We start from the raw sequence: 14,951 nt of genomic DNA on the forward strand, positions 1-14,951 counted from the left end.
CTCTTAAATACCTTTCTCCTCCGTGCCACATGTGCTAACAAACATCTTCCACCGATTTCAACAATCCCAAATACAGCAAAAAACAAAAACAAGAGAAAGATGAAGATTTTTCATGCTTTTATACAAAAAAAATCCACCCCACTCCCCCCAAATAAAAATCCCCCAACCCCCAAAAGAACAGATCAAAACTATTTGTTCCCCACCCTCCCACCTCCTTCTAGCTTTTATATGTCACCATTAAAACAAATGCATACAACTTACTGTACAAATATGAAGCTGCAGGCATTCAAGTTACAGAACATTCCGAAAATAGTTCAAGCATAGAAAGTCCACTTGAAAATTGCAAAAATAAAGTTTCACTTTTTTAGAAAACAGTTTGATCAGAGCTGAAGCAAAATGAACATTGACCAATTCTTACTTCAGTTTCACTTCAGAAGAACGCCACCTTCAGGAGTTAAAAACAAAACCCTTAGATTGTTGGTGGTAATTGACCACATCTTTTAATGAAGAGAAATGGTATATACAACAATGGCACAGACCTTAAGCATCAACCACAGATTTCAGCCAAAAGTAAGTCTACAAGTGAGCCGAGTCATTTTTAGCATCAAATGGTACTGATTGACAAGAATCATAACCTGCCAGGAACAGATATTAACTTAGACTGGTACAAATGGAAAGAAAGATCCAGGACATCAAAGAGGCTCAGTTTTTGTCACTGAACATTTTTTAGGCTAACAACTTCACTAGTGCAAGACTGTTTGTTTACCTGATTAAATGAAAACTCATAAATGTCACAATTTAAGAACACTCATACAAAACTATGTTTTTTTTTTTTCTTTTAAAAAAGTGCCACATACCATACTTTTACTAAAAAAGTTACAAACTAATGGAAGACTGTCTGCCTCCATCTCTTGTCAATGAGGAAAGGCCAAAGTGATTCTTTGATCCCTGCTCGAAATGGCGTTCTCTGGCCTATCCCCAGCATCTCCAACTTGGAGCAGTCCAGCTGAGCGTTCCTCGGACGGAGGGCACCCACAACTGGACAATCAGTAATCTAAAAAAGAAACAGGAAAACCCCCAACAAATAATCAGAGATGACAGGAAAACATTCCTATATGTGTTCACTTAGAAATTATCCTTCATATCTTTCTATACATGCACATTCCCTCCTCCCTTCAAACTGTTCTGTGTCTTGTTTTTTGGAGGGGGGGTGTTCATGTACTTGCTTGTTTGTTTTACGGTAACTTTATTTCAATGTAAGACATGTCAGTCAGAGCAACCTGAAGTATCCCAAGGTAAATTTCTGTCACTTGATTATTGCTCACTATTTACATTTTTCTACATTTTATTGCTATTTTCATCCTATTACTATAATCACAAGGTTAAAAATTCTCTAAAATGTTGACAGAACCATGCCTTGATCAATACACCTGAAGGGAAATTAATCTACACAGAATAATTCATTCTTTTTCTCTCCAACCTCCAAGCTACATTTCATATCCAGCCTTTACTAATTGAGAATCTTTGGAATTTATTTTGGATATATATAAAATCTTGCTTGAAGGTTATTCTCACAACATTATCAGTATGTCATTAAGAGCAGTCTTACTTTTAAGTGTCAATAAAACTGCAGGACAGGCATTTTAAGCAAAGCAAAAATGATCTGAAGTGCTTAAGTGCATGTATTCAGAAATAAATCTGGACATTGACAAGTTCTTATAGATTCCTACCTTTGAGTTAATGTTCTGTCAATTCGTAAGTTTTAAGGACAAAAATTCAATAAAAAATATGGACTTACTCATGCCTAAGGGAACTGTTCTGCAAGAGTATTGTTATACTACAGACTACAAAACTGGTTACTGACTGACTGGGTCATCAGCTATAGACTTGCTGTGCTGGGCATACACAATCTCCCTGAACAAAAAGTTTATTTGTATAGCTAGCAAGACCCACTACTGGAAACCATAAAACATCCATCTTTCTACAGGCTGAACAACACATCACTTACCGGTCTCAAGTGGCTGCTGGGAAGGTTGAAAGCATCTGCAATGGCACACGCCATTTCATACTTAGTCATCTGTTCATTGCCAGACCAGTGAAATGTGCCTTTTATTGATGGGTCCTACAGAAGAAACAGAACACAGAGGCGAAAAGCAGCAGCCAGAGAGCCCTCAGTGCAAGAGTTGTGAAGAACAATCTTCCATGTTACAACATCTCAAGCATTTTCAGAGAACATCCGGCTAGGGACTGAGACCGAGTACTGGTGTTACATGTACCTGGCCTGACTTTTCACAAGCAGCTTATATTCTGTAGAATTACTACCAGAAGCAAAAGGAGTGAGCCAGCCAACCAACCAAGGCCAAATAGCTGGGACGGCTCTTCTATACTAGTCACTTACCCAAAAACACGCAAAAGGCACCACACATTCCGAATGAGAAATTGCAAACCATACATGAGTCCTTTCAAACAAACCGAGCGCACCACATTTACTGTATATGCATGGTCCATTTTTTACCAAGCTAAATAAAGGTGATTTTGTTATCTTGCAAAGATGGTAACCTGAAGATGCTGTCCAGTGGCTTGGTTTTGCCCCTTCAGTGTTCTTAATACAATAAAAACAAGGGTATCTTTGAAAATGACATTCAATCACTATGGGTTTTTTTTAGTTCAAAATGGCAATTTGTAAAAGGCCTGTTTCAGAAAGTCAGTATTTGCATTTCTCTCCTGCATACCAGAACACACATGACTATTTGCAGAAGGTTCTGTCCCATCACTTCCCTCACTTTTGTTTCAAGTATCCACATGCTGTCCTGCAAGGATACTGCAGACTACAGCTAGTTCTTCTTTCTCTCCATGTATTCCAGAAATGCAATGAATAATGCACATTATAGGCAGTTCTCAGTTGTTCTGAGACAAAGCCAAGAACTCAAATCTATTTTACCTTAAAGAGGCTTGTTTCTTTATAGTCTTACCAGCATTCTCTTCTCTGCCAGCTGTCTGCAAACACTTGCTACATCCTTGACGTTAGTAGGAAATCTTTGTTGCCAGTGGTCCATATTGGCAGACTTATTACTGAACTGCACTTTATCAAACATAACAGTCACAGCACTTTCCTCTAGCCTTTCCACCTCTCCATACAAGACAGGAATCCTAAGTACTGCAGCACCTAAGAGAAAGAATATTTCAAAAGTAGTAACATGGCTATGAATGAGTACGAATGCTATAGTGTAACCTGAAAAGTGTTATGGAAGTGTTAAGAAAATATGCTGGTGATATTAAGCGTCTACAAATCATGAAAATATTGCAATTAATATATTTGCCCTCAGAATATCATTTTAATTTGTATCAATTGAAACAGTTTATAAACACTGAGTTTATATGAACTTATTTTGAGTTCTGCTGTTGATTGCCAGAAAGCCAATAAGCTTTTATTAACACCACAAGAGAAAAAAGATCTGTTTGGGTTAGAACAATGATCACAAACTTATTACAAACGATGATTACAAAGATAACTGAGCTATGCAGTTACTGCAGCACTCCCCCTCCTCCCTGGGTAAGAGCATGAACAAAAATTCCCACCAAGCATCATATTCAGGTGTCAATTACAGACAAAGATTTTTTTCCCAGCATGCAGAAGCCTGCATCAAGGAGGATATTACTTACCAGAAAAAAAGACATGAACCTTAGCATAAATCAAGCGCTTGACAAATAAGGAACAGGTTGACAGAATATGGTAGTGAACAATATTCAATTTCAAGATAGTGATTTGAGAAATTAAACTAACAGCAAGCAAGTGCGAAGAGAAGGATATTTTATGATGGAATACATCATACTAGTCTACCTCAGTCACGAAGACTCAAAAGGCCTCTCTGAGGGGAAATGCAAGAAGGCTGTGACAAATGCATTAAAAGTAACACAGATATTTTGGCTTGAAGAAAAACAAAACAAAACAAAGTCAGTCCAGAAGTTCAAAGGAGAAGTCACCAAATCACTGCAATTCTTACAGATTTGTAGGAAAATGCTATAGGCATTAGAAAGACAAAAAGAAAAAGCTAACACAAATTATTCTCACAGAAAAGTAAACAGAAAGAAGTACCTATATAAGAAAAACAAATACAATTAAAAGCCCCAGTATGATAGTGATTTCCTGCTGCTCTAAAGACAGTTTGGTTGCTCAGCAAATATATTCTTCTTCTCTCTAAATACTGGTTGAAAGCTCTTATTTTTAATCTCTTCAGAAGTATTCAGTATTTGAGAAAGACAATACCTCAGTTCTAGAGAGCTGTCTGTGACTTGGAGAGCATTAGCTTCATTACCAATGGTTCTGATGACCCACTGAAGCTATTGCTTTATAAGCATCAGTACTAAACATAACTTACATCCCTTCCTAACCAAAGTAAAATAAATTTAAAAAAATATGCAACCCCACAAATAATTTGTGGAGATTTCTTGCACCATACAACAGAAATAGATATGGAAATTCTTCATGCAACTATAGGCATCTGATAAACAGAATTCTACCTATACAATATTAGCAAATAAGTGGTTGGAAGCCTTAATACATGTAACATATTTATATTTGTATCAACAGTAGAATTTACATTTTCAAGCATCTTGCTCATTACCATCTCAAAATTCCTTCTGCTAACTCCACTGTTGCAACCCACTACTGCCTGACAGATCATGCTCAAAAGGTTTTGAAACACAACTGAACCGCAGAGCTGCGGTTGAGATTTGGGAAGATAGCCACAGGTACTTGAATTTGGTGCAGTCTTATCTTCATTACCAATCTAGAAGAAGGAGCAAACAGCATCACAGTCAAATCCAGAGATGATATTTCGGTAAGAGGTGGGATGAACAACTTTCTATTTTTACTTAAATAGGACTTTTCCTATCAAAATGTTTTTTAGAAAGTCTATTTCTCAGCAGTAATGACAAAGTTATATTAAGGCCCATTATTTTCCTATACAGTGTATACTTACTGAAAGACCATTGCACTAATTTATCAATTGTTCCATTCTCTGGCTAGGCAGAAGAGAATCACAGTTATAATACTGACATATAAGAAGCCTCTTCTGCAAGTGCACTGAGATTGTTTTCTTCAAATTCTTTGAGAAAATAAAAGTGCTTTTTTCCTTAGAATCCGTGAATGGAAACTGTCAGCATACTTACAAGAAACAGCCAAACCTCTGTTTCAGACAAGAAATGAGTTTTAAATGCAAGGGAACATGATCAGTCACAAGCTTTTTTCTCCTTATAAGGCAGAAGTTTTAAAATTATGTTTGCATATTTTGAATGCCAATTTTCATGAAGAAAGACTTAAATAACAAATTGTCATGGTTTAAACCAAGTCCACACACAGCTCGTTCACTCACTTCCCCCCCTCGCTCCCCCAACTCCCGGAGAGTTAGGAAGGAGAATCCAAAGAATGTAGCCCCCACGGGTTGAGATAAGAACAGTTTAATAACTAAGGTATAACACAAATCACTCCTGCTACTACTACTACAAACAATAATGATAAAGCAAATAACAACTGAAGAGAATACAACACCTCACCAGCCACTGACCCATAACTCACCCCACCCTGCCCGACCGAGCACCAACCGATGCCTCCTCGGTCCCCCCAGAGCTCCAGCCCTTCTGGGTTTCTCCCGGTTACACCCTGGGTATGATGTGCTATGATATGGAATACCTCTTTGGCTAGCCTGGGTCAGGTGTCCTGTCTCTTGTTCCTCCCAGCCTCCCTCCTACCTGGCAGAGCACGAGGCTCAGAAAAGGCCTTGGACAAACCAAACATTTGAGCAGTAACTCAAAACATACTTGCTATCAGCAACCGTTCTCAGCCCGAAAGTCAAAACACAGCACTGCACCAGCTACCAAGGAGAAAAATGACTGCTACTGCTAAACCCAGGACACAAATATTTAGCTGCTTAAAACCAGAAATGTTACTAACTCTTTAGAAAGTGTTATGATCAGGAATCTGATGTGCATGGTGAGGTAGGAGGGTAAAAATAAAATGGATGGCCTGATAGCTTACTTAGGACAGCAAACCAGGAGATCAGCAAGAAAACCAAGAGCCTGCAGCAAAGGCCTATGTTAATATTATCTGCATTATTACTGAATCACAAGTCCATTTTCCCCTTTAAGTAAAGGTACATTTAGAACAACTGTAATGCATCTCCTTAAGTAAAAGCAGCTGTATACAAAGCATGGTAAAGCTTGTGCATTACAATACACTGATGATGTATTTTATTTTCCCTTTAGAGTAACTGATTCACAGCTGACAAAGGCTTGTGAACATCCACCAGCAGAGACTAGTAACATAAATGACAATCAGAACAAGTAAGAAGTAAAGCTTTAGTTGACCTGTAAGCAATAGGAACGGTTCACAAGCAAGGAGAATGTCTCTTGATCACATTCTTTTCTAAATTTTGTTTCCATGGTTTTGCAATTTTACCACTGACTTATGAGTCTACTAAGCAAATATGCAACTAAATAAAAACAGAAAGCTTCTATTCAAAATGTGAGCATATTCTTACCTTCATTATTTTCCAGGACTACCTTTTCACCCTCCAGTTTGGTTTTACCATATAAATTTAGGGGGTTTGGTACGTCAGTCTCTTTATAAGGAGGACTTGTTCCATCAAACACGTAGTCTGTACTAATGTAGATCAGAAATGCTCCAACTGCAGCTAGGAAGAAAATGTTTATACAGTCTGTTTTAATCCATGCCTTGTCTGAAATCCCAATAAACCTTCAAACAAATCTCTGAAGGACCTCATCTTCTTCTAGCTCCACTCATTCCTGCTGCTTTGTCTGTTCACTGATCCTCAAAACAGACAGCATGCTACCCTTACAGAAAACAGGTTGACAGCACAGTGATTTCAAAAGTGACATTAGCACTTGAAATAACTTGCTCCTATTTATGTCCCTGTATAAATAAATGCAGTGTTTTAACAAGAAACCAAACACATTAGATGGTCTCCTTACCTGCCTCTTTTGCTAAGTTCCCTGAAGCAGCCACATTGAGCTGAGAAGCAGCTTCTGGTTGGTTTTCTACAACATCTGGCCTTCTCTCAGCAGCACAGTGCACTATAACATGAGGCTGGAAATTAAAGACTAATTTTAAACAACAAACTTTGTCAAGAGATTGCAGCTGTACCCTTGTTCTAGCCATGAACTCCCTCAGGCAAAGAGGCATTTCACTAAGTTGTGAGAAGAAAAGCAGTAGAATTATTTGTAAGCATGGTGTGCTCAGAAGCATGCTTTCCTTGGGAAGTAAAACTAAACCATGCTGCTTTTAGATGCCAAAAAAATTATCACTAATTTTGCAACTGTGATCTTCAGTACCTTCAATGTTATAGCAAGACTGAAGTTGCTGGTTGTTTTTTTTTTCCTAACTCTGTACAATAATGTAAAAAAATTAGAATAACATGTATCTCACACACACATAATTGCACTCAAAATTTCTAGATAAGCCATTTCCACATGCCTTATTTGACACAAGCAGACCAATAATAAGATACTTAAAGCCATTTTATAGAATGGCACCCTGCATAATGCATTTCAGGTTCCTCTTGCAAGTCAGTTTTCAGTAAAAACTGAACATCTTCCTGCATTACACACTGGACAAAGAGTTACTGCTGTTGTATTCAAGTGTTCTTCAAAGGAACTCTTCATATTACTCTGTCAATAACTAATGGTTATCTTTTTCTTTCAAATACAAATGCAAGTGTGCCAGCGTATCTGTTACCTGTCTGTGGTGATGACAGCAGAGTTTAGAACTGTCTGTATTTGCAGAGCAAACTGACCTTCAGATGCAGCAGAAAAGGCAGCCACACATCTTTCACCAAAGCCTGGCCCCACTACAGCCACATAAACACAGTATCAGAAGAGCACTATCAACTGACTACTAGATGTATAAATGTAACCTAACCACCTACTTCACACTCCAGAAACTTACCTGAAAATCATGGATAATGTCATGAACTGCAACAGAGTCCAGAAGATTTATCTGTTCAAATCTGGGCTGAGCTCTCCTGTATCCGCAGCCAACTGCATTCCAATTATTTTCATTGAATTCTTTAAACACAGCTCTGCCAAGAAGTCCTGTAGCACCAGTAATGAGAGCTCGCCTACTAGGAATATCAACATCTTCCTAGGGAAACAGGAAAAGGAAAAGTTTTCTTTCTACTGTTATTTATAACTATGTTTTCTTTAAAAGTATGGAAAGCTACAGCCAGAGCTACTGCATTAAGCAGCTTCCCTCACCACATGAGTGTTTTGGAATGTCTCATGGAACATAAACAACTGGGAGCACAGAGATTGTACCTAGTCAAGTATTTAAACATATTTTTGAAGATAATGAAAGCAAAACTTAAATGGGAAACTCATTTACTTCTGTAACAGGAGGGGAAACCAAACTGAACTGCTAATGAAGACAGAATTCTAAGTTCACTCAAAATCTGGTAACTTTGTGCAATTTGAAAAGAGGGAAAAAAATTTTTTAGAAAATGGACCCAAAATATTCAACATTTAGGGTTCACATCCTGCAGCAAGTAATTTTAGACAGACTATGACTGTCAGAGGCTGCAGCAGTACCATACAGCTCCCTGTGGGCCTACCTACAATGACTCTTTGAAATGAAAACTTGAATTTTATTATTAAATAGTAATTCACTGTCATTTAACACAACAGTCTAATAATAAGCAAAACCAAGATACAGCTCTCCTCTCAGTTTTACAAAAAGCATTGAAAGTGATTGATAGTTTAAACTTTCCAGTTACACAACAAACTAAAGCTTCTTCAGCTCTAGCGTATTTCAGTACTTGAGATTGTTGTGTACATCAGTGCACATAAAGTTCCTTCCTATCTACCACTCACTGGACCACGAAGTTTTCAAGACAGGAAACCCAAGGTTAATGTCTATTTGAGCAACCTATTTTCTTTTTATGCTTTACTTCTGAAGGTAGCATAAACAAGCCCAAAAGCATACAGTTACATGCCAGTACAGACCAAAACTGCAGGTGTGCAGAATCCACACATCTGGGATTTCCTGACTCCTTTATGCACAAGGATCATCTGTGATCTTTGTGATCTTTGTAAATACTCTCTACTATGTGATTCAAACAGCCCCGCCACTAATGTGCATTCTTACATTTTCACCATTGTGATAGACCAGCTTTTTGACTGCAGCACAGGAAATAACAGAAATTGATTCCAAATTACCATCTTTCCCCTTTAAAGTTCTAGAATCACAGGCTGTTTTGTGTTGGAAAGGACCTTAAAGCTCATCCAGTTGCAACCTCCTGCCATGGGCAGGGACACCTTCCACAGAGCAAGTTGCTCCGAGTCCCATCCAACCTGGCCTTGAACACTGCCAGGGATGGGGCAGCCACAGCTTCTCTGGGCACCCTGTGCCAGCGCCTCAGCACCCTCACAGGGAAGAGCTTCTGCCTAAGACCTCATCTGAATCTATACTATAAAGTTAAAAACTTATTCCATAAGAACATATGCTAAGGCACTGACAGCTCCCAGCACAGCATGTGCATTTTCCTCCATTCTTAACCTTCGCATGAAGCATGACTTACTCCCTCAAGTACCTGGTGAAGATTAGTAACTGACATCTTGACAGTTTCTTTAAGGCAACAAACTACAGCAAATTATGTTTATTTATAATTTTTAAGGCTGTCCGTGTTCTCTGAAAAGCATAAGCAGAACACTCAGTGTTGTGATGTACTTTTTATCTTTGCAAGGCCTGGACAGAGCCCCACAGGACAGATTTACCAGCACTTCTAGGGCTAAGAAACATCAAAGCTTTGTGGCAGGAAACCCAGTTCTCTAAAAATGTGATAAAATGTCTTTAATAAGTAGGAAGCAATCAACACAAAAACTTGTGTCATTTGTAAGCTCTGGCATTTTTAAGCTTCATTAAGGTTTGTTTAGTCTATGCAGTATAAAGAGGATATTACACGAGCAGCAGCACAGCCTGAACTGAATACAACAGTCACAACAGGTTTAGTACTGTCTGCATCCTGTTGCTCTTGTCTGCAAGACTAATTGTTGTAAGTCCCTTGTTTCCACAAGGTTATTAGTAGGCGTTTTCCATAAACTCAACACCAAACACCAGTTTTAATGCAGTTAAAGGTTCTGGTAATACAAAACCTGCATGGATTAACTCTTTCCCTATATGCTGCCTTGCTCCTTTGCAGAATATCACTGACCTGCAACAGGCTTTCTGCCTAGGAACTGCAGGAGCAGACCTTCAAGTGCAAAGGACCTTGGAGGCTTGGTGTGCCCAAACACCCCAGAATTCAAATGTCACCCTTTTGCCTGCAAGTTTTGTAGCATTAAATGCAAGTTGCTATCAGACTAGCCCATCTGCTAACAGATCTTTTCCCTGTGCTTCTCAATTACGAAGCAATCATATCCAGAGTTATCAAATGCACACAAAGTTGTCTTAACAACTAATTTTAAATACTACTACTTAAATGCACCATTTTAAGCTTTATGATAAAGTGTACGATTTCTATCTGATGTTCACTGCTCACTAGGAATTAACGTAATAAAAGAGAACTGCACTCAGCAGCCTCATTCACATAAAAATAACCAAGGTAAGATTAAAAAGTAGCACTTGGGAGACCTAGAAGTATTTTAGACGCTATTAAAAGTATAATAAAAAAACATAGTAAGACGCAATGTATTTCAAGGTGTAAAGCCAAGATACAAGTACTTTATAAGCTTCGCATAAAGATCAACTCAGAGATGCTCATGCTAAGGAAGGGGCCGCCGGGCTCAGGCAGGTCAGCACCCGAGGGCGGCTCCTTGCCGCTGGCTACACCTGCTCAGAAGCTCTCCCTCGGGGCGGGCCCGTGAGAACCGGACAGCTCCAGCCGCGGGACCAGGCAGGGCCGCAGTGCCCAAACCGCCGCCACGGAGACAACGCAGCGGGGGCGGAATGAGACCCCGAGGGTCCGGAGCCCGCGGCAGCCCCGACAGAAGGGCACAGCCCGACCCTCAGCGGGAGCCGCCGGCCGCACTTCCCCTCGCCCCCAGCACTCCGCGGGCAGCCGGAGCCGCCCCGGCCGCGCTGCGACAGCCCTTCCTCAGCACACCGCGACACCTCCTCCAGCCCCGCAGGGGAGGCCCGTCCGGGGGTGCACCCCGCGGGCCTGCGAAGGGAGATCGGTGCGGGGCGGCCCAGCCCGCCCGGGAGCCAGCAGCCGCTGCGCACCGGCCGCGGGCCCCGCCGCTCACCTCCACCAGCTCGCAGCGGCCTGGTGCGAACCGGATCTTGAGCTCCTTCTCCCGGCCGACCATGGCGGCGCCGCGGGGCCCGCCCGGCCCGGGGCCTGCTCCGACTGCTGCTCGGCGGGCGCTGCGGGAGGGCGGACGTGCCGTGCGCCGCGCAGCACGGAGAGCCCTCATTGGGCAGCGGCCGCCACACGACGCTCTCGCCGCCGCGCCCTCAGTGGCTGAGGAGCTCCAAAGGGGGGGGGCCTCGCAAGGCTTTAAAGGGGCCGAGCCCACGGAAGGCGCAACGGATCCCCGGGGAAGGGGAGGGCCTGACTCCGCCTGGAGTCACCGCAGAGACGAGGCCCGGGCTTGGGTAGGTGGGGAGGGGCAGAGCTGTGTTCCCGTCCATGACCCTGCAGCGGCTCTGAGGGAGTTCGTGTCAAGTACATGAACCCGTAACGGGCTCCAGAGCAGCGGCACAGCCCATCAGCCCTCAGCTACAGCTGGCAGGCAGCCTGCACCGACCGCTACGTCTTAGCTAAACAGCCCAGGCAGCAACTGCTCCTTTCCCTTTCGTCCCGCGAGGGAGGCAGAGGACATCCGTCTGCGCCCACAGACTCTCAGCCCGGCCTAAGTGCGCAGCAGCTGGTGAGCAACCCGTATGTATGTGTGTCGCGGGCAGCGCCTACAGAGCTTGCTGGGGAGCGACCTTCTGCCGTGTCCAACCCCAGCTCCTGCAGCAACCGCTTCTCGTTCACAGCCTTAACGTAACAACCTCGACCCCTAGAAAGCGTCAACTTCCACTTGGGTAAAATTATCAACTCCTGCCTTTTTATACAACAAAACCTCCTAATTCACGGGTCTGGTTGCTAAGAGATACCATTAATACAATAGAAACGGTTTCATTTTCCTTTCAGAATGGCAGAATATCGTGCATTTTCCAATTGCCTTTATCCAGAGCTTCATAGCAAAGTGGTAAATGCCCCGCGGAAGGTAGGGTTGCTTCTGCAAAAGCAATCCCTGCCTGCATTATTCATCCTAAAATTCTACATTCATGAGTTTACTTTTTTACATGCAGGGTTAAAAAGTAACATGAACCTGTTCATAAAGCTTTTTACTGTAATATTTTTGCCCCACACAACGGCAAAGACCCTTTGCTCCATGTGGTTTTGAACAAGCTTAAAGAACTGTCAGCCAAGCTTTAGTTTAGCTAGGTTCACACTGAGGTCTTTACCTAAGGAATTGATTTCAGCTTGACTTAAAGCAGTATTTAAGTGGCATTCAAGGGAGAAAAGCAGCCAATATTACAGCAATTACCACGAAGTTAAAGAGAAATTAGAAAACCTATTAAAGTGAATAGAACCATAATGTAAATGTTCATTAATGTTGGAACTCTTAGAAAAATACCGGTAATTTCCACACTTGAGATTCAGAAGAGGAACCTGCAAAGCCTGGGGGAACCGTAGGGCAACCCCGAGGTAACAGCCAGGGCTGTACTTGTGTCTCACCGTCGCTGTGTGGAACCAGGAACTGAGCTGTCCGTGCTCAGAGCAAGGGGAGAGCAGGGAAAGCTCAACACCAGGGTCTCCAGCAAGAGCCATGAGCTGGCCGGGAAACACCTTCACATTGTTGTCAGCAGTCTAACAGTTACAAAAACTGGCTGCAATATGTTATCTTCATAACAATGTAGTCTAGTTTTTCCTCATTTACATTGAATGCAGTAGCATTCTAGCTTACACTTCCATTGTCTTTAGCACTATATTCACTTTGTGAAACACTGTGATTGCACAGAATATATAGAAACTGTATTATAGTCAATATCAGTTATTTAAGCATAATGCACCACAGGGTGACTAAATGCACCAGGCCCTTCACTTATTAACAGTTCAGACTGCAGCTTGCAGAAACTAAAGCACAGTTCTCTGCTCCTGTCTTGTTTTCCCTACATTCTTTAATCAAAGTGCAGCAGCAATCAGTTAATGCAAAGATCCATAGCCTTACCTGCTCCATTTCCACCGGCATTTCAGGCATTGCCCCAAGCTACGGAAGGAATTAATCAGCCTAGGAAGTTACTGCAGTTCTGCTGCACACTCGTCCCTTTGTCTGCTTTGCCTGCAGAGAGCACATGGACTGAAAAGCAGCAGTGGCTTAACTGACCTTTGAAACCGAAATGCTAATCCAAGCCCTACATCACGTGTGGCTCTGAGTCGTGCTAAGCTTTTGGGCGATTCCCAGTGGTACCATTTAAGCAGCTCCGGAGGGACTTAAATCTGTACTTCATAACCGTCAGCATGAGTGAGTGCAGCCATTGTGTGCATCAAATTTATTCAGAGCACCAGCAGAGTCTTGTGCAGTTTCCCTTTTACAGGAAACAGGAAGAGGGCTCTCATTAGGTCACCTGGGTTGAGGAGTCTCACAACTCTTCCTTTCACATTTAAACCCACTGCAACCTTGCTGCAATGCAGTGAGACAGAAATAATTTCTTGCTAAATTAGTGTCTTTTAAATTAAAAAGTATGTTCCACAAAATGCAAGTAGTTGATTCTTGCAGTGAATACCTCAGAGTATCACATGTGATGTACCAGTATCAAGGTTTCAGATTTTAACAGGTATTCCATATCTGCATGAAACTGGTAAACCACTTCAAGTTGACACAAAGCACTCAAGATCTCTCCTTCAGTTCTGTATTTCTCCCCGGTCTGCTCTATATTGTTTAGGTACCTTTTAAAGCTAAACCAGAACCTGACATTGCTGTAAGGCTAGCATAATTAGTTGCTGGAGTGACCTACTCTTGTCAACATAAGCATGCTCTCAGAAGCTTAAAAAAGAATTTAAATGGCACTGCCAGTTAAGATAGAAGGTTTTAATGAAGGCTTGTATGAAAACAATTTGTAGTCATCATAAAAGTACAGTCTTGTGATATATGCAGTGTTTTGCTTCACTCCATATACTTTCACCCTCTGACAAACTCTTGCTAACTTAATGCAGGACATTTCAAACAGAAATCAAGGTTCAGTTAAAAAAAAACACAACTGTACTTTCCCCATTGCCATGTTTTGAGTTTTGTGGAAGCTTCTGTTAATATTTGCTTGCCCTAATCTCTCTTGAAATAAAAGGCTCATTTACATTTTTAAAACTATATTAAACTAAGGTTGTCTCACTTTTTGGCATGAAGGCTTTTCAGACTTCAACATTCTGATTTGTGAACAGATTTTTGTCTCAAAACTCCCCATGGAAGTAGAACAGCACAGAAAGTGCGCAACTCCAGCAGCCATACATGAAATAATGTCATCTTGTGAGAATACTGTAGGAGCTGTGGAGTGTCACCTACTGCATTTTCAATTGTTCACTAATGTGTCCCTTGCCACCCCCTTGCTCACCAGGCACTTTGGTGGCTCAATTCACATGCACCAACCAGCATGTAACCTCAGGGTTTCTAATACAACCATGGTCTCATCCAGTGAGACAGGCTAACACACATTTACTCTACAATTTTCTTTTACTCCCTCTCATCTTTCAGACAAGAAAACTTCCATATTTTTCCCCACAAGGAGAACTCCAGTATTAAATGCTTTCGGAGATCTTACTAAAATACACCTTTCAACACTTAAAAAAGCTGCTAAATTGAACACTAAATTCCTCAATTCAAGCACCTTCAGTTAATCCTCATCCTTGTTCAAGTAATCCAGCACACACTATGATGGCAGTAACAGACGA

At 41.5% G+C, this 14,951-nt stretch overlaps 1 protein-coding gene across 2 annotated transcripts; it reads right to left on the minus strand.

Annotated features, from left to right (window-relative positions):
- Positions 1 to 469: 469 nt before the first annotated feature.
- On the minus strand, positions 470 to 13,346 carry MAT2B (methionine adenosyltransferase 2 non-catalytic beta subunit). 2 transcript variants are annotated; one of them, XM_005144964.3, is made up of 7 exons: positions 13,237 to 13,346; positions 7,964 to 8,158; positions 6,991 to 7,105; positions 6,540 to 6,692; positions 2,973 to 3,166; positions 2,009 to 2,122; positions 470 to 1,054 (listed from the first exon to the last, which is right to left on the minus strand). In XM_005144964.3, the coding sequence occupies exons 1-7, from the start codon at positions 13,264 to 13,266 to the stop codon at positions 884 to 886; spliced, it is 972 nt and encodes a 323-aa protein (XP_005145021.1). In that variant the 5' UTR covers positions 13,267 to 13,346; the 3' UTR covers positions 470 to 883. The 2 variants fall into 2 exon arrangements, with proteins under 2 accessions (XP_005145021.1, XP_033922929.1); XM_034067038.1 differs by lacking the exon at positions 13,237 to 13,346 and adding an exon at positions 11,257 to 11,397.
- Between the last annotated feature and the right edge of the window lie 1,605 nt (positions 13,347 to 14,951).

Source organism: Melopsittacus undulatus, chromosome 10, assembly GCF_012275295.1.
Source record: "Melopsittacus undulatus isolate bMelUnd1 chromosome 10, bMelUnd1.mat.Z, whole genome shotgun sequence".
In the NCBI taxonomy this organism is placed as follows: domain Eukaryota; kingdom Metazoa; phylum Chordata; class Aves; order Psittaciformes; family Psittaculidae; genus Melopsittacus; species Melopsittacus undulatus.

Bases quoted from the DNA above. Each gene is read 5' to 3' on its own strand.
- MAT2B (XM_034067038.1), bottom strand. From the start codon at position 11,319: ATGGTCGGCCGGGAGAAGGAGCTCAAGATCCGGTTCGCACCAGGCCGC. The intron at 8,159-11,256 runs GTGAGCGGCGGG...CTGTTTCCCTAG, and splicing joins GCCGCTGCGAGCTGGTGGAG to GAAGATGTTGATATTCCTAG. The intron at 1,055-2,008 runs GTAAGTGATGTG...TTTCTTTTTTAG, and splicing joins CCAGCAGCCACTTGAGACCG to ATTACTGATTGTCCAGTTGT.